This window comes from Amborella trichopoda, chromosome 1, assembly GCF_054954075.1.
Source record: "Amborella trichopoda isolate Santa Cruz 75 chromosome 1, AtrichopodaSantaCruz75HAP2 v2.0, whole genome shotgun sequence".
NCBI classification, from domain to species: domain Eukaryota; kingdom Viridiplantae; phylum Streptophyta; class Magnoliopsida; order Amborellales; family Amborellaceae; genus Amborella; species Amborella trichopoda.
Window position 1 is genome coordinate 35,446,996 of NC_142336.1, and position 24,122 is coordinate 35,471,117.

General features: G+C 35.9%; 1 protein-coding gene and 1 non-coding gene across 18 annotated transcripts; both read right to left on the reverse strand.

Moving 5' to 3' along the window:
* Positions 1-412: 412 nt before the first annotated feature.
* Positions 413-21,978, reverse strand: UBP24 (ubiquitin-specific protease 24). 17 transcript variants are annotated; one of them, XM_088863301.1, is made up of 11 exons: positions 21,837-21,978; positions 21,491-21,618; positions 18,811-19,001; positions 18,347-18,437; positions 10,116-10,190; positions 6,935-7,909; positions 6,590-6,774; positions 4,811-5,058; positions 4,242-4,384; positions 1,699-1,875; positions 413-880 (listed from the first exon to the last, which is right to left on the reverse strand). In XM_088863301.1, exons 6-11 carry the CDS (start codon positions 7,874-7,876, stop codon positions 692-694), a joined length of 1,884 nt encoding a protein of 627 aa, XP_088719427.1. In that variant the 5' UTR covers positions 7,877-7,909; positions 10,116-10,190; positions 18,347-18,437; positions 18,811-19,001; positions 21,491-21,618; positions 21,837-21,978; the 3' UTR covers positions 413-691. The 17 variants fall into 17 exon arrangements, with proteins under 17 accessions (XP_088719427.1, XP_020522226.1, XP_088719421.1 ...); XM_020666567.2 differs by lacking the exon at positions 10,116-10,190 and adding an exon at positions 18,637-18,705; XM_088863295.1 differs by having other exon boundaries at positions 18,347-18,705.
* On the reverse strand, positions 2,167-2,379 carry LOC148783793 (small nucleolar RNA U3). The gene has a single exon (XR_016047258.1). It is a non-coding gene; the product is annotated as a small nucleolar RNA U3 (small nucleolar RNA).
* Positions 21,979-24,122: the final 2,144 nt, after the last annotated feature.

Consider the following 24,122-nt stretch of genomic DNA (forward strand, 5'->3'; position numbering starts at 1 on the left):
TATGTTTATCCTTTTACGTGATGTAAATTAAATGCTGAATGACGGTTCATGCAGGAAAAGAGCATATCAATATTCACATATTCATTCAAAAACATGAAATTCTTAATGAAATACCTTCATTTCTTATTGAATTCCTAAAAAATAATATTAATAATGAATTTTAATAATTTTTTTGAATTTTTTTTAAATTTTATTTTGATCGATTCACCCGATTCCCGATCCGGATCGACGATCCGGATCGATTTTTGAAAGCCCGATCCTGGTCACCGATCCGTTTTTTAAACCATTGCTTTGAACCATTCATAATCTTGCTCCGACATTTCATGCCCATCTGTTCTTTTCTTTTTTCTTTTTCTCAATTTCCATCCATGGCATGTGCCCCGTTGGTAATCATTCAGCAAGTGTTGTTAAGTGACTTCCAAGATGGCAACTTTTTCATCATTTTATAAAAAGGAAAATCCCAGGAGTAACGCATAGCAATTGCAAAGACATTAAATTAAAAAAAAAAAAGGGAAAAAGAAAAGAAAAATCACATTGCATCCTCGGAAACATACATGTACAAAGACCCAAAAACCATGTGCCATCTCCTTCTATAACAAAATTTTTGCTCAATCCCCTTCCGTTGAAGTTGGAATCTTCGAATAATGTGCTGACAGGGTGAGTGCGGCCCATAAGTGGGCATCAAAGTAAGTTAGAGCTGCCTATAAAAGAGCATATAGGCCTGGTCATGCAATACCTTGTTGACGGGCACAAAGGTGACAGACGCATCGTCATAGCGAAGCCACTGGCCGGTGTGATGCCTGGCATTCGCTGTGTAGTGGCCCTTGGACGGTTCCCTCCCTTGATGAGTGATTGTCGCGACCAGCTCATATCTTCGACCCTGTAAAGTGGAAGAATTTATCTTCAAACCCATCGTTTTTATTAGAAGAGAGCAATCAAATGCCCCCAATACTTACTCCTTTTCCTTTTCTTTTTCTTTTTCTTTTGGAAAATTATACCCCCAAATACTAAATAAACCTTTTACAATAAGTTAGTCAACATCTTGAAAAGCCTGGGCATCCATCCACTTAGTCTGAGCTCAATGGCAAACGTTCACATCAGTTTGATATAGTGTTCACCTTACAATTCTTGTTTGGCTTATGATTCCATAATTAAAGCTTTACTGGTCAATTTCCCTGGCCTTCGAACAGGATGAGTTAACAAGATCTGCTTTGGACAAATTGGCAAATAAAACAGGGCAGGAGAGGAGAAGCCCTTTCTACAAGTGGTTCATGCTCTCTCTCTCTCTCTCTCTCTCTCTCTCTCCACACAAGTTCTGCCTACAAAGGGCATAGCATGCCAGAGCTACCAGCTCGATACCCAAGCGATTGGAGCCACAGGGATGATCCAGATCACACGGATCAGTGGCGTTATTGATCGTTCTTGAACGTCACCACTGGCAATCCACAAGGGAAGTAGTTTGACTTAAAGAGGGAAAAAAGGAAAAAAAAAATGCAAAGGTGAACGATTTCAAACTCAAGGGTGGCACAGATAATTGTAAAATTAGTGGCATTCTGATAATATTATTTGGAACAGTTGGAATTTTGTATTTCTTTTCCCGCGAAACAGAAAACAAAGCGAAAATATGCTTTGGTCTTGGTGAAGAAAGAAGAACAAAGGAAAACCAAAATTTTTACAAAATGCAGCAAGTGACCTCACCTCTGTGGTTGGGGTTACGAGCAACTCCCGGCCAAGAACTAATTCGAGAGGAAAGCGGACAGGCTTGTGCAATTTGGTGCTGCCCGTGCTTCCATAGCTGAAACGCATCAAGTGCAGTATCATAATCTTAGACAGTGTTTGTATCTTGACGGATTTGCTCGCACTCACCACTCCTGCCTGCAAGCATGAGACTCATCATTACTATCCCAAAAACTTTTTCTCCCGTAGTTCCTTTTTCTATCCAGTGAAAAATGAAGATACACGTAGATTAGAAGGAAAATGCATCTCAAACAAGATATTTTGCCAAGGATGTGAGTTTTAGCAAGACCCTACCAGATTCAAGAGTATCTGAAAGCATTACCAACTGTAAATTTCATTACCAAATGTAAATTTTCTAATACAATCCATATTGTCATAGAAAGGTTATGGTCTCAAGTGTTATCACTGATTAATTTATTAGACTGCTGTGATCTGTCAGTCTACCACATGGCCATCTCATCAGCCATTGGCTAAGAGAGCGATCCTCTGTGGATGGTGGGTGCCCCGCAGGGCCCGGCATCCAGTGTTCACACTCTGGCCACGTGGCAATGTATCATCTTCCAGATTGTTGTGCGTGTCTCCATTGTGTCGTTGGAAACGGATGTACAACCTGTAGAACAGATCCTGTTCAAGTAAGGTCGTTATTAATTTATTGGACAGTTACTGATGCAAGCCCTTTTCAAAGGCATACTCTTCACCCAGATGTCCTTTTGGAGTGATTCGAAACTCAAATTGAATTGCTTCAACATCTATGACCCTCATCCCTATGGATTTTTTGTAATTCAGATGTTTTGGGCTTCAAATTGTGGTAAAGCGTATACGAAAAGTCAGTGGAAAATTTAATTTTCTCTAGTGTTTTGATTTAATTTATGAAATGAGCACTAGAAACCAGGCAATCTTCTAGAAGATCAATCTTCTACAAGAATGTGGGCTCCATAGAAAGTTGACTCCTTAAATCTTAGTAAGTTGAATCTTTCATTGTTCTACAAGTTTTATTTCAGAATTTTGGTTTAGAAGTCCAGTAAATCTGTTTCCATGTTTTGTAAGGTCTAGGTTCCTAAAACTAAAGAGAAACTAATTACCTATTTTTAAAATAACATAGAAGACTAGGGAGTTTAAGTAGAGGTATCTCGACTCCCAAGCTAAGTCATATAAAGAGGAATTCAAACCTCTATAAATACCCATGTAGACCAAAAGCCAAAAAAAAATCAAGTTGATCAATATATTTTGGTATGTCAATTGTAAATGAGAGGCCACCTTTCAATGAGAGATTCCTTAAATCTTTTGCAGAGACTTGTTCCATAAATCTAATTGAAGAATTAAGAGTCTTCCCCTCAAAATTAGAGCCTCATTCTTCATTTGGTTTGCGAAATTTCTCAAACCATAACTTATTGATTGGAAGTTCCCCTCACATAAGCTTGGGCCCATTCTTCTATCTGTCTTGTATATCCGCCACCCCATTTTTAACCTATCAAATCGCCCCCTCTCAAGCCCCAGTAACATAGACAAACCCCAACTAGTCCTAATTTCACCTCATTCCCTTCAAATCCATCAATTAACCCTGATGAACTTGAAATTTTCCAGCAACTTCAACCCCCTTAATACCCTCCAAGCCAGGTACACTCTCACCACCTTCTGCAGCTCTCCTTCGCTCAATGAGCTAAGCCGCTATCGCTCTCACCCGAACTGAGCCTCTATAGCCGAACCGATCTCACGCGAACTTAGCCACTATAGCTGAACCGCTCTCACCCAAACTTAGCCTCTATAGCCGAACCACTCTCACCCGAAATTGCATAACCAACCCTCATATTTGCGCTAGTCATATCCAACCCTTCCCTTCACATTACTTTTAAACATACCCTATTTAAACCTTAAATTCCTCAATCCTATTTGAAGTAGGGAGTCCTTGACACCCACAAAACCCTGCCGTCCCATAGTTTTTAAAGCCCATCTCCGCGCTATCACAATCTTGTAGGAACTAAGCCCCCTCGGTAATCAGTGATTACAAGAGAATGAGACCCACGAGAATCCAAGTACTAGATCCCACTGTCTCTGTTATCATCATTATTTGATTGGACACTGATAACACCAACAATAGTCACCTTTCTTATTTTCTATGATATAGATGGATCACAGCATGCCGACAATCTAATGCACACTTCAGCAAAGAAAATGCATCTTCCTAATCAAAATAAGAAAGGAAAGGGCAAAGCAATGCATATTCCTCATCTACATAGGAAAGAAAAAGTCCGCAATTGCAATGATTGGACTGGGTTATGGAGTCGTGTATGCAGACCATCCATTCATGTCAATAGAGGCAATTCCAACTTCCAACAAGTCATGGTCAGGTCAACTTGGCAAATCATGGATGGAAAGGTTCACAAACAGCACAACAAGGGCTACAATGAATATGACAGCATGCACAAAGCTGAAAACACAAATGCACGAGCACATGCATGTGCACACACACGCACACTCCATAAAGCTTCACAGTATAATAATACCTTCCCTGCAGATGGTCTGTAACCTTCAAGTGATTCAGGGGCAGAAAAAAGATGAAGTGCATCTTCAATAGTATGAACTGATTCAGGGAAAATGTCCAAGTGCAGTAAGAGGAACGGCTGAACAGTTGCTGAAGCCTTGTTTCCTACACAGCATTTAATGACGCAATGAGCACGTATGCTAGCATCCCAGGAGGAGCAATATGAAAATTACATCGGTGATCACCCAAGAATTACACACAAAAGCAAAGCACATTCCATCCCAAAATAATGACAGTTAATAAAGAAAAGAATCTAATTTGAACACTACTAGATTTACATAATCAGCACTTCGACCAACATATATGCATGCACTGAATACACTGACATCTCTAGACTCATGCATGGACCATATCTTTCTGTACAAGCTATGGAAAATTCCACAAAATAGGATTCCTTGGGGATAAATTAGGTGAATAGTGCAGAAAAGAATACATAAGAAAGATTTATATAGCCAGAAGCAAATGAATAATCAAAGAGCACAAAACTGACTGAAAATGCGACAGGGTTGCAGATATTGCAAAATTAATTACCTCTTGCTTTGACAACACTTCTCAACTGTCCTCCAAATATCTCACTCAATTCTGAAGGAACAAAACTTTGTGTTCTTGTAACTGCAGTTTTATTCTTTGGCCCAACAGTTTCCCAAACATCATCTTCTGAACAAGAAATCAACGACAATTTACTTCCATTTGAAAGTGACGGGGTTCCTTCAATTCTTAATAACTCATCGTGCATCTGATCCATCACAAAACTCAGAAACTCCTGAGCATCTTCTTGTCTGTATCAAGAAAAAGTTGCAGTTATTAAATTCCAATGAGCAACAAATTGAATAAACAAAAAATATTTATTATCATGCAAATGGAAGAACTAAGAAACTCAATGTGAGTCATAAAAGAATAGAAGAGCGATCCACCAAGCCTATCAGTTTCAATAACTATTCAGAAACAGAAATACAGATCTTCTTTGCTTGGGCTACACCCTAGTAATAATAGGTACAATCTCAGTACGCAGAGTTACCCCAAAAGACAAAACAAGGACCCCAGTAAGCAAGTTTTTGTCTTAGTAAGAATGACCAAAGTTGGCGAAGAAGAACTCAAAGATCAAAGAAGTACGATTGCACTAAGGCATTGCCTGGAGACAGAATAAACTAAAGGGCCCTCACCTGGGATGTTGGGGCCACTAACGAACACATGCACTGTTGTGTGTGTGCATGTGTGGCTTCTGAGTAAGTTAGGTTTTGGGTTCAAACATATTTTCTTTCATCATATGGAATAAGTTTATGGTGCAGAGTAGCTAAAGTGTATAAACTCTTCCCCATCTATACCACAATCTACAATAAATTCTATGATATATCCCAAGTAGCAAACCAAAATAACAATCAAATTCACCAAGAGGCCTTTTGACGAAACTGGAAAAAATTACTGGACCATGTTTTTTCAGGAAGATTGCCTGCCTCTGCTGTTTGGATCCAAAAACTGGGGTGGATATGTTTTGCTTCCATAAACCAGTGTCTCTATTTCAGGCCCAAAATGGAGAAATTCTTCTCCCCACAAGCTAAAAAAACATTTTCCACAACAATTTCTTTCCCCTCGGGAGCCATCGGAGCGTAACTTTTCAGTTAAATGGGGCCTATAAACCTTTGGCATCCGAACAAAAACTCGCCTCTGACAATACTCATAAAAAAAGTTCCCCTAGCTATCTCTCTGCAGCTGTCAGAAACCCTAGCCCCAGCAAGCTCTCTCTCTGGATTCAAGCCCTCTCCCTCTGTCCTGTTACCCTAACCCAACACGAGCTCTCTCTCCCCCATTGCCCTAGCCCACCAATCTCACTTAGTGAGTATTCTCTCTCTCTACATGTTTCACCTCAATATTGTTCACAATACATAAATGTGGCTTCATATAGTACAATCATATTAATAATTTATTAAAAATCCAAGAAAAATCACAATATAATGACATGATAAAGGAGGTAAAATTTTACCGAACAAGTTCGAGGATAATTACGAGTATAACACAATGAACTTCGCTAAAATGTTTCTTCTAGATGAGCCAAACAGTATTCCAAGTTGTATCCAGGTGCTAGCCAAACATCAAAACCCATTTCACAGGAAATATTTTTCTCAAAAAATGTATCTCACAGAAAACAGATTTCTCCAAACAACATCCAGGGATCCAAAGAAAAAAAAAGAACTTTGGAATGCGAAACTGGAAGCAAAACAGCTTCAGTTACATTCCAATGTACTGGCAAAACAGGGACCATAATAAAATATTATCTGCACAAAAAGCAACCATAAGACGAAGTACACAAACCTCGACCTGCCAGATATGCTAGGTGGCACATCTGGAGTGAACTTTTTCAGAACGGGCTCAAACATAGCGGGGCAGAAAGGCCTTCCAGCCTCAAGCATCTTTTCATTTTTCTTAAAACTTGAGTCAGCAGGCATGTCAAATTCAGAGATAAAATCAATGAAAGCATGTAATGTTGGATATCCGACCTACACCAAAACAAAAATCTTAATCCCGAGCAAAAAAAATGGTAAATGAATCCAACAAGCAGATTTTATATCTAGATTATGCACACTCTGGCCATAAATATTGAAAAATACTTTCTCAACAAGAAAGATTTCAGCCTGAAAGAGTTCCAAGGGGTAAAACCTTGGGAAAATTGCGAGTTTTCAGCAACTGCAGAAGCTGAACAAAGTGAGAGCAGGAAAGAAGTGCCTGCAGTGTTGCATTTAGAAAGCATAAGTTCCCCATGTTGAGCAGACCACGACGTTGCAGATATTTCATAGCTGCCCCAGGCTCACACATTAATTTGCAGGGATCCCCCTTAAAGGATATCTCCTGAATGGTGTTACCTATTGCCAAACAATCCCCATTCTTTGATTTTCCATCCTCAATACCATGCTGAAAATTCCCATCAAGGCTAGCCATTTCGCCTGCTTCATTCGCCACCTGCATCCCAGATTCATGTCTATTCTCTCCAGCTGAGATAGAATGATCCAGATCAGAGACTTCAGAAGTCATGTGACCTTTTACAGGGACTTGGGATCTTTTTGATACAGTTTCAACAGTCTCACCATTAGAACTCTTCATGATGCTCCCTTGCGAAGCCAATTTATTATGAGTCATGTCAGTTGAAACTGCTTTCTCAAGAACTGAAAGCTGTGCACCATGGCTATAATCCAAAACAGAACTGCTAGCCTTTTCTTCCGATGAAAAAGTTGAATTTGCATTTGGAAAGCCAGATCTATTTTGTAATATCGATTTGTTATTGCTTTTCTTAGATATTTCCCCATCAGCAGTGGGAAATCCATGAATGTGAGCCTTGGAGCTCCCATTTGCTTGGATATTTTCTCCTTTTTTTATTGAATTATCAACTAGCTTGTGTTTTCCATTTTCAAATGTTCTGGTATTTGTCACTAAGTTGGATGGTTCTACTCGTTTTATATCTCTTGTGGGATCACTCTGCTGAGGGTCAATTGTAAGGGTCCCAAAAGAACAGACACTTGAATAATCCAAGGAGCCAAACTGGATTTGTTTATTGTTTTCAGGACCTACAGCATGATCAAGAGATTTCTTCTGAAATAACCTCATTTCATCTTCACTGAATGACCCAAATACCAAAACCTGTTTTATACAACATATAAAAAGATCATTAAATGAACAGTTACGACTTCGAATACGTTCACTAGTAAAATGGCATGCATTGAGCGGAAACCACCATGTTGTAGTCCTCTCTTAATCACAAAAATAAAATCACTGGATGTAACTCCAGTTTATAACCCACATGGTTCGGCAGAATAGCAAAAAATACAAAGTCAAGAACAAGATCTCATGACCCACCACACATTCTATAATTATTTGTATGTTTCATCTCAAGTTACTGTATGTCAGAAGTTTCCAACAATCGAGGAGTAAAATTTCTGTAAACATTTATATGGTTCCTAAGTAACCTTAAATACAACACTCATTATGCATCAATTGTCATTTTAAAAAGTTAAAATCAATACTTAGTGAGTGCAGTGTTTAAAACACAGAAAAGGCAAGGGGGAGATCCGAGTTGCCTGAGTCTGACTACTCAAGACTAGGGATAGAATCACCATTTTTTTGGAAGACTTGGACAGACTCGGTAAGACTCAGGTCAAACTGAGTTTGGGTCATCCACAACTTGCACCCTGCCGGTTCTGAGTGGCTCAGGAGAGTCAAGGTTGGACTCACCGAGTTTTCGAACACTGAGATAGAGTGCTTTGTGAACAGTGATAACAGTCATAGATTCATATCAAATGCTTACTCCAGACAACCAACACCATATAGCAAAATTTCTTCACAGGCAGACAAATGAATTAAGAAATGTTCATCATGATGGTTTTCCAAACTGTAAACCGCAAATTGGGGAGGGCAAAACAGAACATGCTCCAAATGCGAGACAAGAGAGTCAGCTAAGATGTGCAACTATGGCTCAGATGACAAGGTGGGTAAATTTGGCATGATTTGTAGGACCCAATAAGCCAAATGGTTGACATTTTCTGATGACTGAACAAGTCAATCTAGGACTCACCTGACTCAAACCGACTTGGTTCTTTGCTGAGCAACTCATGCATGAAAAAAAAGACTTTCTTGGATTGAAATGGCAGATTTTTTAGATTTTCGAAAATTTCCGCCTTTCTTTCAATAATCTCCTCAATACCTAATTGTTCTTAAATAAATTTGAGGGGTCTGATTGCTATTCGAAGTATTTACTAGATTAATGTTTCACTTTGTTTAAAAAACCAAAGATCATGGGTCGATTTTTGCCCAAAAAGCTGCTGCTCAGAGAACCAGTGTTCGATCCAAAAAAGCAGATTTTTTATCCATTAATTGCCCGTTTTTTATCAAATTGAGTTGTGGATTTCGATCATTGAGACAACATATCTCAAATAAAATTGGTATGTTTATTTACGATTGAGTAAATTTTTTTATATGAATTTTTTGTTGCACGATGTCATGAAAATTGCATAGATCTGAAAATGCCTGCCATTTTATCAATCAAATCCAAAATACCAAATAGTGTTTTATGAGATTTGGTGCATTTGAAAGACGATTGAAGCCTTATAATGCATGTGTGTTGATTTATTCGACTATCCGAATATTGAGGGTCGTTTCTCGCTCAAAATACTGCTCGATTTTAAGGGGTTTTGAGATTTGATTTTTCTAAAAAAAAATTATTTTGCTTAATAAAATTATGTCAATATGGGAAGTTTTTTCTATATTGCCAAATAAAATTATATGTTTTAATAAAAAATTATGTTTTTTGATGAGATTACTTTTCGATAAAATTATAGTTTTTTAATAAAATTATGTTTTATGATGAATATGGGAAGTGTTTTTTCAATTTGCTTAATAAAATTATTTTTTAATAAAATTATGTTTTTTGATGAATATGGGAAGTTGTTTTTCTATTTTAATTAATAAAATTATGTTTTGATGAAATTATTTGTTCTACTGTTCTTATATGGAATTGCAGAACAATAACAACATCTTATCCTGATTATGGCCTCAAAGGATGCCACTTTAGTTTGCATTGTTGTAGAATAAATATTCATTCCCTTATTGCTTTCTTAAGCAATCATTATATTTTCGAGCAAAAAGATCTGAAACCCTCTCAAATTTTAGGATTTGATAGCAAGCTCTAGAAAAGTGGTTATTGATGATCCACCTTGGTCATCTACATTTTTTTTTTCTTAAGATTACTGTAGGTAATAAAATAATATAACACTGAATCTATGTTTTCCCTTTTTAAAAAAAAAAAAATTGGTGATTTTTGGACCTTTTAAAAAAAAAAAATCTACCGTACCGGTTAGTCCAGCTTTGGTTCTAACCGCTCCAAGCCCCACGTCCAGTTAACCGTTCCGGTTCGATTTTGTGAACACTGGGTATAATAAAAGCAAGGTTTTATAAGTGTGTGGTTAGATGCGGCATACACATCAACATCTTGTACTCAGCACTAAGTGTAAAACACCTTTGTAGTAGTTTTGCACTTATGCTGAAAAGCAACAGTAACTATAAAACGTTATTCACAAGTTATACGCCATCTAAACAGGCCCTAACTGTTTAAAATTTGTGCAGCTAATTTTAAGTTAAAAGATTAAGTTATCAAAAAGAACCAAGGTGAACAAAAAATAATAATCTAAGTTGGGCTGGAAGTGCATAACAAATTCCATCAGTTTGGCACCATATAACATAGGCTTTCAGATAATCAACAACTCAGCAGAGGTGCATGCCTCGTGTTGATATTAATGGAAGCATATTTCCTACCTTGAAAAAGTTGCATGAAGATGTAGCTATTCATTGAGAAAACAACACAAAATCCTAGTAAACATTGTAAAACCCCACAAGACAAAAAAATCCTTGTCCTTTTTTTTGTCCAAAGAATTTCGAGACTGTCTACATCCAAGGTGATGTTTGATTCGTTCATCTAAGTTCTCACTTAGATCCAAGTGGAACTGCACAAAAAAGATAATTACTTCCCTAGATTGTGTTGAACTATTGAGGGGAAGAGATGAACCCGTCAAAATCCCAAATATTGAGGGCAACGTCGTTAGACTGTAAATCGCAAAGAGCCGGGCTATTCGAGAGCTATTGAAAACTCTTTAGTTTTTCTGTGTATCCCTCTCTATAACCATGAAATCCTAACTTATAAAAGGATGGGAAGGAGGTCATTCTCAAATGTTCGGGTTTCCTTCCTGGAATCTCTGAGAAGGTGGCCCTCTTTACCTAGGAGATAGGTAGTTATTTACTATCCGTTCGAAAAAGCATTTTCTCACTCTAAAAAGCCTTAGTGATAAGCATTAAAAATGCATAATATTTTTAAGATAAATATTAATTACATTAAAAGAGAAAATAATGGCACATGTGAGGCCCCATGACCACCAAGATGAACCAACATCTCCCACTTGGCCATGAGGGCCGGATAATTCAAATACCATAAAGTCTATACCACTTAGTGGGTTTAACATTTATGAACATATCCTTGTCATGAGGCTTTTCATGCTAGTGCGGTTATGCATCTCATGACACAAAAAAAATATCCAAAATCATGTCATGGGGTTTTTCAAGCTTATGCGGCTTTTCCTCTCATGACCAAGACAACAAAGAAAAATATCCCATTTGGGAGTTCCTAACTTAGATGTTCCTAAATTCCATCAAAGCTACATGCTTTGATAATATTTATGCACTTAATCCATTTGTGAAGGGTCTGGAATCAAATTTGATGATGGCAAATAACTTACAGTTATTTCATTCTTTTCAATAATATCATAAATGTAATGATAATCAATTTCAATGTGCTTACCCTTGAAACTATGGGCTCCATTTCTGATGGAGGTAAAAAGTATACTTATTTCTAATATCTATTCAATTTTTCAGGATGTACATTCTGATTTTAGTTTTAGAGTTTAATTCTAGGTTTTTTTAGTTTCAAGGAATTCTATGGACTTTTTAGATATTTTAATTAAAGTTACAGAGTTTAGTTTCAAGTTATACTTAAGTTAGGACCTTTTGGTCAAAAGTTCATTGTATGGATAAATATTGTCCAAAACAATAATTTTTCAATATTAATAAGAGCATGGCTGAGCTGAAGAACCGTTCAAGTGGCTCATTAAGAACATAAAGACCTTGTCTTGTAAAAAAAGCCTAAGGCTTGAGCTCTAGGTAGGAGAAAACCTTAGGGTTTCTCCAAAATTGCTTGTTTTTTGCTTGCTTATTGCTGATTTTCTATGTTTCTTTAAAGTTCTCCTACATCAATTTCTAATTGATGAGATGGCAACCTGATTATCACAAAAAAATTTAACAAGTCTGTCGGCTATATCCAACTTCAAATCATTTATGAAACATTTAATCCAGACGGCATATAAGTTGTAGCAATGCTACGAGCAATATTCTCGACTTCCATAGTATACCAAGCTATACAACCTTGCTTCTTGCTAGACCAAAAAACACATCCACCTTCCAAAGAGGAATACAAGTCCTGAGGTTAATTTTCTATCATCGGGGTCTCCTGCAAAGTCTGCATCAGAGTACCCAGTAACCTCTAAATTATCAGCTTGGAAGCACAATTTGTAGTTTTTAGTTTTTTGAATAAACCTGAGTATCCTTTTTACGGCTTGCTAATAAGCCATCTCAGGATTACTCTGAAATCTATTCACAAGACCATATGCATGACTCAAATCAAGTCTTGTATATAACATGGCATAATTCATACATCCTACAGCTTGAGCATATGGAATTCTTTCCATTTCAGCTTTGTCACAATCATTTAATGGACACATTTTTTTTGACAATTTCAAGCCTTTACAAAGGGTGTATCTATAGGCTTGCAATTTTCCATCTTAAATCTCCTTAAAAACTTTTTAAATAATTTTCTTCAAATAAACATAGAAGTATCAAACTTCTATCTCTTGTTATTTCAATGCCCAGTACATATGAGGCTTCTCCCATATCTTTCATCTCAAAATGGGAACTTAGCCATGATTTGGTATGGTTAATCATACCGATATCATTACCAACTAGGAATATATCATCTACATATAATGATAAGATAACAAAATTGCTCCCACTATTCCACACATATACACAATGGTCTAATCTATTGACTACATAACCAATTTCTGTGATTGCATTATAAAAAGTAAAGTACCACTGCCTAGAAGACTGTTTAAGACCATATAAAGATTTCTTTAGTTTGTATACTTTGTCTTCTTATCCTTTAATTACATATCCTTCTAGTTGTTTCATGTATATATCTTCTTTTAATTCTCCGATCAAAAAGTTGTTTTAACATCCATTTGCAATAATTCCATATCATAATATGCAACTAATACTAAGATGAACCTAATAGATGAAAATTTTGCTACTAGAGAATAAGTCTCTACATAATCTATACCCTCCCTTAGGGTAAATCCTTTAGCTACCAACCTAGCATCACATTTATCAATGGATCCATTTGCATTAAGTTTTTTCTTCAGGACCCATTTGCAACTAATAGCTTTTCTATTTTTAAGGAGGCTCATCATCCATGGCTTGAGTCTACTCAGCTGAGTCATGTGAACTAATAACTTCACTATAGCTTTGAGGTTCATCTATTGTATCCTTACTCATGGGAGAATAATTGTCTTTATTCATAAACACATAAAATTCTTCCAAAGTAGTAGGTAGGGCTCTAGTTCTGTTCGGTCTATCTGATATATTAGGTTCAATTGAATCATTCTCACCAATTGTAGAGGAAGACAAAGAAATAGGGTCATCGAGACCCTTATCTTTATCAATTTCGTGTAAGTCAATAGGCTTACTTAAAGTACGTTCATCATCTATATGTTTTAAGAAATGAGCATCACGGCTCTCTAATAAGGATCTAGTATCATGCTTATAGAATCTATAGCCCTTAGAATTTTCTGAATAACCTATAAAAGAGCATTTGATAGTTTTACTTTGTAGTTTATCTCTATTTTGTGGTGGTATAAGCACATGTGCCCAAGAACCCCAAACTTTCAAAATAGTAAAATCAGGTTTCCTACCAATCTATAATTCATATGGGGTCAAATCTATGGATTTAGTTGGAATATGATTAATGATATACATTGCAGTTTTAAGAGTCTAACCCAAAAATGAGATGATAAAACTGAATGGCTAATCATTGACCTAATCATGTCCATTAGAGTTCTATTTCTTCTTTCAGCTACACCATTTTGTTGTGGTGTATATGGTATGGTGGTTTGGTGAATTATACCATGCTCCTTACAAAATTCGATAAATAAGTCGGAGCAATATTCACCTCCCCTATCTGTTCGAAGAATTTTAATGTCTCCCTAGCTGGTTTTCTACCTCAGCTTTATATTCTTTAAATGTCTCTAATGCACATGACTTTCTACTAATTAAGTATACATATCCATAACGAGAGTAATCATCTATAAATGTTATGAAATGCATCATCCCTCTATGTGTTTTTACATTTAATGGGCCACATATATCAGAGTGAACGATATTAAGTAAGTCAGACAACTTTTTCCTTTAGGAAAAGTCTTCTAAGTTAATTTACCAGAAATACATGGCTCACATGTTTTGGACACAATTTCTCCTAAGTTGGGAAGCAAACATCTTTTAACCATTTGATTCATTTTATCTTTATTTATATGTCCTAATCTTAAGTGCCATAAATATGAATCATCCATACAAACGAACATCAAAAGATGCATAAATATAACTAGAATAAGATGAACTTTCATTCATGTTCAATTGGTACAAATTGTCAACTTTAGTACCATACACTAATGTTCAAGAATGTTTACCAATGGTAACCCGACCAGACTTGAACCTTATTTCATAACCCTTGTTGTCTAGCTTAGGAATAGAAATCAAATTGCGCCTCATATTGGGCGCATACAAAATATCAATCAATAGGAGATTCGTTCCTCCTAGTAAACACAGCTTAAAAGTATCGACACCAAGTACATAGCAGTAGGTGTCATTTCCATATAAATCCACTAGTTACCGGCCACAATCTCCTTCAACTATGTGAATCCGTACTTGGTCCTCAAGACATGTCGAGTGGAGGCTGAGTCGACCCACCAATTCCTCACGTCATGGTCGACAACTATTGATTCTAAGATTATGCAGATCAAGTCTATTTTTATTTTGATTACTATTAGTATTTCAAGCATTGTTATTATTCTGGCTCTTATTTTTAATTTTCAGCTTAGGCCAATTAAACTTAATGTCCAATTTCTTTACAATAAAAACATTAAACATGTCTTGTCAGCCTTATTCTTTTGATTTTTAAAATTTCTCCCCTTTCCCTTATACTTTTTATTATTATTGTTCTGATTATTGTAAGGTTTTTTGGGAATATGAGAAGATGAACTTTGGGCAAAGTGAAGCTCATTTGACTTCTTCTTCATTCTTCTCTCAACTTCAATACTGAGGTATTGTTATCCCTTGTGCTGAGTGGTTCAATGCAATTACAACAGGCTCCCAAGATGGAAAGAGACTGTCAAGGACAATGGACACTTGCATGCGATCAGGGACTGGATTCCCAGCAACAGCAAGGCCCTTTGAGAGTACTGTCATTTTGTTGACATGCTCGATCACTGAATCTGATTCCTTCATTCTGCAAGAATTATATTTTTCTAATAATAATTGCACATAGGTCTCAAAAGTGGTCCCTTACTTTTCAAATAGGGCACCCATCATACTTTGAGTTGTGGTGTGGTCCTCAAAGAATCTAATTACATCATCATCCATAAAACTCAACATTGTGGTCCTAGCTACTTTATCATCTTCTAACCATTTTTCAAATCACCTTCGTGCTTGACCATTAGTATTAGGCTCTAAAACTGGTGGTTTTGTATCTAGAACATAATCCACCCTATCTTGGAAGAGAATGTATCCAATTTTTCTTTTCCACATAGAAAAATTAGTTCCATTAAGTTTGCAAGTTTTGATATTTCTGCCATCACTAGCCTAGATGTCATTTTAAGTTTTAGATTTGCCTTAGAGCTCAAAAAATTTAATTGTGCTTGAGAAAGGGTTGTCTGCTAGGCAAATCAATAGGTTGCCGACTCTTTATGGGCTGCAACCTCAAAGAAAAATTCCCTTGAACAATTTGTGTGCACACTGGTATGATGTAAGAGCCTAGATAAAAATAAGGCAGCAAAGTACTTTATGCAAGTTCTTGAACTATAAAGCTTAACATTCTCGAGAGAAGAAGCAAGAAAAAATATTTATATCACTATGAGAGAGTCTAATGTAATTGTTTACAACAGGCAATATTTGTTGTTCTCAACAAAATATAGACCACAATCAAGAAAATCAATTTACAAGACTAAGATCATGAGTTTTACCCACTTAAACTTCTCAAATAGAATATTTATAAAAGAAATATCCCTAAATTACCATCCAAGCATGCAAAATAAAATAATACTTTAAGGAAAAATAATAATTCAGAATTCGCCTTCCAAGACCTCTTCTTTCTCACAAAGATATAGACCCTCTTACGCGTACCGATCACGGCGAGTTACTGATACTTGTATCAGTATTTCTTCAAGTTTTGACTAAGCTTTAGATAACAAGATAAAAGAGGCTCACGATCAAATGGTAGGTAATGGCATCAATTTTACAGGTAAATAAAAAATTCAAAAAAAAAAAGGTAGAACATAGAGAAGTGAAAGAAAAGGCCAAATAGAGAGAGAAGATGGAACGACTAAGACAAAAAAAAAACAAGTCTCCTTGTCACCAAGCCTGAAGTTTGCTTGAGAATAGTTGAGAATCGGACAAAAACGAGAGGGAGAGAGAGAGAGAGGATGGAATAAAAAGTGGAATGCCCTGAAAATTCCCAAGATTGCAGTGAATTTCAGAAACAAAATTTCACCGATTTTTTTTTTTAATAATTGGCAAAGTTGTGCTTTAAGCAAGTAGAGCCACGTAGCGCATATAGTTTTGAGCCAAATTTGATTGTCAACAATGCTTGCTATTGAAACAATTCACTCAAGGAAAAAATAATATTGTTTACACAGCAGCAAGCTCAAACAATAAGGATTAAGAGATCTGTAAAATACCAGGGAAAAACTCTTTGATTCACAACTCTCTGATTCTATATGTCTTTGCGTATTTAGGTTGAAAAGTCAAATCGAAATATAGGATAACCTATGAGCACAACTTAAACAATGAAAATAATATAAAGAAAGCAAGGATCAATACATAATAATGGAACCCGATCGCTTTGATACTAGTGTTGAATCATTGAGGGGAAAAGATGAACCCACCAAAATCCCAGGTATTGAAGGCAACGTCATTAGATTGTAAATCGCAGAGAGCAAGGTTTTTCCAGAACTATTGAGAACTCTTTAAATTTTCTTTGTGTATCCATCTCCATAGCTATGAAACCCTAACCTATAGAGGAATGAGAGGAGGTCGTTCTCCAACATTCGGCTTTCCTTCGTAGAATCTTTGAGAAGGTGACCTTCTTTAACTGGGACATGGGTAGTTATTTACTATCCATTAGAAAAACATTTTCTCTCTAAAACGCCTTCTAGTGATAAACACTAAAAATACATAATATTTTTAGGAAAACTATTAATTACATTAAGAGAGAAAAATATGGCACATATCCGGCCCTCATGGCGAAGTGTGAGATGTTTGGTACGTTTGGGTGGCCATGGCGCTGTACATGTGCCATATTTTTCTCTCTTAATGTAATTAATATTTATCCTAAAAATATTATGTATTTTTAATGTTTATCACTAAAAAGTTTTTTAAAGAGAGAAAATGCTTTTTCCAATGGATAGTTGATAACTATCCATCCCCCAGATAAAGAAGACCACCTTTTCATAGATTCCAGAAAGGAAAGCCAAATGTTGGAGAACGGCCTCCTCCCATCCCTTTATAAGTTAGGGTTTCATGGCTGTAGAGAGAGATACACAAAGAAAAACTAAAGAGTTCTCAATAGTTCTAGAAAAGCCCGACTCTCTGCTATTTACAATCTAACGACATTGCCTTTAATACCTGGGATTTTGGTGGGTTCATCTCTTCCCCTCAATAGTTCAACAGATTGAACAAAAGAGATGCATGGCATATTTGCTTTGTCATGACTCATGGACAGAACAGTAATTGCAGAAACCATAATGTTGCTTGCAATTTATGGAATCTTATCATACATATCCTATTGAAAAAACAAGCGAAAAAACAATAAAACTAATACTGAACTCCAAACCAACACAACAATTACAATCCAAATCCACATGTTTTTTTAGAAAAAAGTAACAAAACTTATTTTGTTTATCTTTATGGAACCACAACACTTCAATTTTTCCTTCCAATTCACCGATGCTAAAACTAGCAGCAACATAAACTATATTAATAACGAATCCAAGTTTAACAGAAGCTCGGTATTAAAACGAAAATAAATAGAGTATCCATTAAGAGCAGAATAACTTGTGCGATTAAGAGTTATAAGAAGAAACCAAAATAACAAGAGCACAAATTGCCATGAGATAATCGATTCCAGAGAGAGTTAGAGAGGAATCAAAGCCATACCTTTGAATTATCCATTGATGGGGATAAAGAAGGCATAGAAACCACGAAGAAACCAAGGATGCAGCCTTTGTTGGGAGTGACCAAAACTTATCTGAGAGAGAGAAGGATTGTCGATAAGGCAAGAAAGTTTTAGGGTTTGGAGCCCAGCTTCATGACGAAGAGGAGAAACCAAGGAAGACATGAAAGAAGAGAGTTTTAGTCGATTGTTTTTAAAGGGAGAGAAAGCGAAGAACATTTAACAGAGAGAAAGAGAGAGAGCTCCCTTTGGCTTTATGGCCCTGAACCCCCACCAGTTTGTTTGCTTGTGGGTGCTCCAACAGAAGGGTAGAAAAGAGAAGGAAGGAGCATGGACTGCACGCCTGTAAGAGAGAGAGTTTTGTGTAGCTCTAGCGGCTAAATATTATTAGAGAGAAGTTAAATGCATGGAACAAAGAATAAGTAATATATGGGAAAGGTTTCTATACTTCTTCTATTATCTACTTCTTCTAAATAGCAAAGAGCCGAGCTTTTCCAAAACTATTGAGAACTCTTTAGTTTTTCTTTGTGTATCCCTCTCCATAGCCATGAAACCCTAACTTATAGAGGGATGGGAGGAGGCTGTTCTCCAACATTTAGCTTTCCTTCTTGGAATCTCTGAAAAGGTGGCCCTCTTTACCTGGGAGATGGATAGGTATCAACTATACATTGGAAAAAAAAAATCTTTATCGAGGGACAATAACAAGAGATAAAAGTTCCATACTGAAAACTGAAATTTCATGGTTCTCTAGAATCAGTAAACTCGAATCACCAATACATAAATATATGAATCAAGGTTGCTGTTTTTTTACATAAATTTGGGGCATCAAATATCATGAATCAATTAAATAAATTGGATTATCTTGGCTCCCATTTCAGGCCATAAAATAAATAACTAGTGTAGCTCTCTACAATGAGTAAACTCGAATCACCAATACATAAATATATAAAATCAAGGTTGCAGATTTTTTACATGCATTTAGGGCATCAAATATCATGAATCAATGAAATAAATCAAAGGATCTTGTTCACTTGTGTATGAAAAGAAATGGAACAAGAAATCATAAGACATAATAAAATCCAGGAGATTTACAACAAAGAAATATTGGGAAAGCCCCAAATTTTTTTACAGCAGATTTACAACAAAGAAAAATAAGGAAAGCCTTAAATCTTTTATAGGGATTCCTAAAAAAACCCCTCAAAGGATCCAAAAACCTAAATTACTAAGAAAAAATGGAAAAAATTGGAAAATCTGCATACAACTCACTGATGATTGAGAGGTTGTTGCTCTTGCTCGTAGGGGTTCCTCAAGCTCTTGCTCGCATAGGGTGAGAGGGAGAATAGAGGGAAGGGAGGCTCCAAGAAGATGGAGATTACAAAGAGGCAGAAGAAGAGAGACAGAGACAAATCTTCCCACAGAGAGAGAGAGAGAGAGACAACTCTGTCAGAAAGGAAGCGGCTAGGATTTCTGTCTCTCAACAGAGAATAGAGAGAGAGACAAAGAAGAGAGAGAGAGAGAGAGAGAGAGAGCTTTGTCAGAGAGGAAGCGGCTAGGGTTTCTGTCTTTGAGCGTCTATGGAAGGGTCTCGTGGGTTTTTCACGCCGGTGGGATGCATCAAACTTCCCCATGGAACTTCCCATTTTAACTTCCGTCCAAATCGACGAAAGTTTTTTTAAGCTTAAAATTGGGGAAGTTCTACAGTAACAGGTAACTTACCATTTTAAACTTACTAACCTATATCAAACACAGAACCGCTACAGTAACAGACAACTTCCAATTTCTGGGAAGCAACTTCTTGTTATCAAACACGCCCCTAATGTATAAAACTTTTATACTTCCCCTATCCATCCGTCCATTCTGAATGGACGTTTGCCCCAATCACAATGTCATGCCTATATATGTTTTTGACACTAAGGGCGTGTTTGATAACTGGAAGATAAATGTTCCTTGGAAATTGGAAGTTCTTCTTTGCTGAGAAAAAAGAAGTTACTGTAAGAAGTTTTGGGTTTCTGTGTTTGATAACCTGCTAGATTGTTAAAGAAGTTATGTATTTCTGTGTTTGATAAGGTGTTGGAACATTAAAGAAGTTATGGGTCTCTGTCTTTGATAATCTACTGGAATATAAGGAAGTTCTAAGTTACATAACTGGCCTTACACTGCAGTCTACACACACAAAAAAATAACGATGTAGTCTACACACACAGACAAAATACTCTTTAATCAGTTACATAACAGGTCTTACTCTGTAGTCCACACACACAGACAGAATAACTATATTATTATTATTATGTATTTATCAAACATCATTAGAAAAGACCAAAAGAGAGCATCAAACATCTAAAGCTATGTTACTATCGATATATTCATTCGTGAGGAAAATAAGTCCAATACAGCTATATGAAGGGCCAGTTTTCAACTAACAACATACTATAAACTGTATAATAGTGAGCAACATTGACATTATAATGGTGAGCAACATTGACATTTTTTTTTGGATAGTTCAGTCATATGAAAGAGTTATACAAACTTTAGAAGCAATAAACCTTTAAATATTTCACAATTACCCCAATCACAATCATAACTAAAATTCACCTCAATCATCAAAGATAATCAACTTTCTCTCATTCAAACTTCATGGCAATGATTTGTTATGTTTTGCCTAGAAAAACTGTTCTATATATCCAATAGTCAGGATTAATTAAATTGAATATTGGATTCTTCAACCATTTCCTGAACTAAAATTCCACAACAAACTCAACAAATTTCCTGATTTCCTTGAGAAATGTTTTTATTTGCAAAAAATTCCAGTCAATCTATAACAAGTTTTTTTTTTTGTTCGCTGATTCTATAACTATATTCTCAATGGTCGGATAAAACCCTATGCTTGATATTGAAAAATAAAAAGTAAGCTTAATCTAAACCTATGGCAAAAAGGAAAGCAATAATGCAATTTTTTTCTTTCTTTTCTTCACAACCAACAAAAGAACTATCAATGAAGAGAAAAATACGCTAACCATGAATCAAATTTAAGCAATCTCATTGATTATCTCATTTTCAGATGATAGCAGTCACAAAAAAGAAAAAAAGAAAAAAAGAAAAAGGGAACACCAAATTGTTATAATTGTCACCTGTGTAGTAGAAGAAACCAGATGAAAAGAAGAATTGGAAAATGAGAGAACTGTGAAATTTAGCTAGCTGGAGTGGAGAGAGGAAGGCTTGAAGGGAGGGATGAGGGGCCAGGTTTTTCTACAGATAACTGTTACGAAAAAAATACAGCCAAATTATTTTTTCCCTACAGAGAATAGTTTACCACAAAACAATATTCAGAGAAAAAACTAGATCCATTTTCACCATGTTCGGAACCTAAAGAAAAAAATCAGAGAGAGCAAAAAAAACCATGGGATAGAGAAAAAACTGAGAGAAGAAAATCAGGGGAGAAAAAAAAATCAGGTGAGAGAAAAAACTGTGATGTACCTTTGTGAGAAGGCTCGTAGACGCCAAGAGAAGGTCTCTGCTCAATGGCTAGGGCAGTCGGGGGCAAGCAAATACCATTTTCTTCGGGAGGTGTTACCCTTCAGCGAGGTACCCTTTTCAAGTTCCGTGTTTTTACACGGAATTTTTTCTGAGCCTAAAAAGAGGGAACAGATAAATTTCCTGGTAAGTTATCTTTATCTTTTTAACTTTTAAACTTACTTGTTTTTATCGAGGAAAACGTTTATATATAAGGATGCATCCTTATAATGTAGAACTAGGGATGCACCTCAAAAATCCATCGAAAAATATATTTTTAATGGTGAAAAATCCTTTGATTTATATTTCAACATCGAGACGTATGACCATGAAAAATAAAAAAAAATTAAATCTAAAAAACTTTAAGTCTAAAAAATAGTGTATTATCTATACGATCCATTTTCAAGATTTTCATAGGTCTACTTGTTTCTAACCATTTTTTAAATTTAAAATTTTATGATTAGATATAAAAATAGATTTCGAAATAATCCTAAACATATTTTATATCAAAATTATATACCATAATAAAATTTAAAAGTGCACTTTACCTTTACAGCGGCATATGCATATGTATGTCAACTGCACCCTTTTATCAAACATGAAACGAACAAGTTCCATCTTCGCGTAAGTGTCTAGTTATCAAACACATCCTAAAGTCTGGGCATCTACTCACCCGTAAAAAAATATAAAACAAAAATTTTCAATAAAATAAAATAACCAAACTGCTCCTAAAAGTTTTGGAAAATCTTGGTCATTGTATTTATAGAAAATATTTTATAATATTTTGTTTAGGTGTGCCCCATCGAGATGATGGCATGTACCGAATTTTATGTTCAAATAATTTACAATAAAATAAAATAACAGGTGTCAAATCCAGATCAAACGGTTAGTGGCTAACTTGATCTAAATTGAACAATTGGATGGGGGGAGTATATATCTTCTATACAGTAGACGAAGTATAAAAACCTTTCTCTTAATTTATTGGACATTCACTGGCTTCTATTTCTTATGGGTGTGGTTTGTATAAGGTTGAGGCCCTGGACAAATAAAGTAAGGCCCACCTTCAAATCGTACCTGAATATGTTGTTTCAGTATAAAAAATCTTTATGATGGCCTTAAAATTTATTTTCATCTAGAATTATAAAATTTAAAAATCCAAAACATTGAGCAAATCTATGAACACTTGAAAATCTTGAAAATTGATTGTCTAGATAAAGTATTACGAACTGCACTATTTTCAAAACTTGAAATTTATTTTTTCTCTATTCATACATCTAAATGTCGAAATGATCGAATTTAGGGTTTCTCAGCATCAAAATAGCCTCCTTTAGTAAATTTTTTAGGTTCACCTTAACTTGATTGTTTAGGGCCTTACCCTTATATAAACTTTTGCTCGCACCTCTTTAAGATTAGGATTGTGTTCTCTCTGCTCTCGCCCTCCCGCTCTCTAGCCCTTGGACCCCTCCTTGGAATCATGGTTAAAAACCCTTCATTGAACCTCTCATCCTTGATCTGACCTGGAAAATCAAGGACCTAGGGTCGAAAATTTTGCCAGCTGGCCTAACTGAAGGATGGGTGATGAATTGCCCGACTTGGTTTTTTACTTTGTGTGTTTTTCAAATTCTCATTAGGCCTAGCCTAGCTTGAACTGGATATGGGCTAGGGCAAGCTACCTAACCTGGGCCCTAAGGCTAGGCCTAGGCCAGAGCCCCTTTTGCTCAATCTTGCCGACCTTTTAGGGACTTGGGCCCGCATTGGCCCGGCCCATAGCTAGTACATTGCCAACCCTAATCCCTTAAAATTATTACTTGCAACAATTGACAATCCCATTAGTGCAACCCAATTCCTTATAATGGAAATCATATTGATTTAAAGCAATGTTGTCATTCGCTTCATAGTTTTCTACGGTTTGGTGAGAAAAATAAAACAATTTGGTGTTTTGGCCGATTTGGGAGAAAACTGCATATTTTTTTAAAAAATTGAATATAAATAAATTAGATATTTTTATATAAAATATATACAAATAATGAAAAAATTAAAAATAAAATAAAAAATTACTTTTATATAGTTATTTCTTTGTTGGCTAAAACGGACATAAAGCATACCCAAAAGCAAATCCAAATCTGACCAAAGCTAGCTGCCTGAAGCACCCCGAATTTGACCAAAGCATCAACACTGATTTAAAGGGACTCACCCCATTATATTAGAGAATCGGGTAAGTTATCAAGGAACTTGATCGTTTCCCACCCA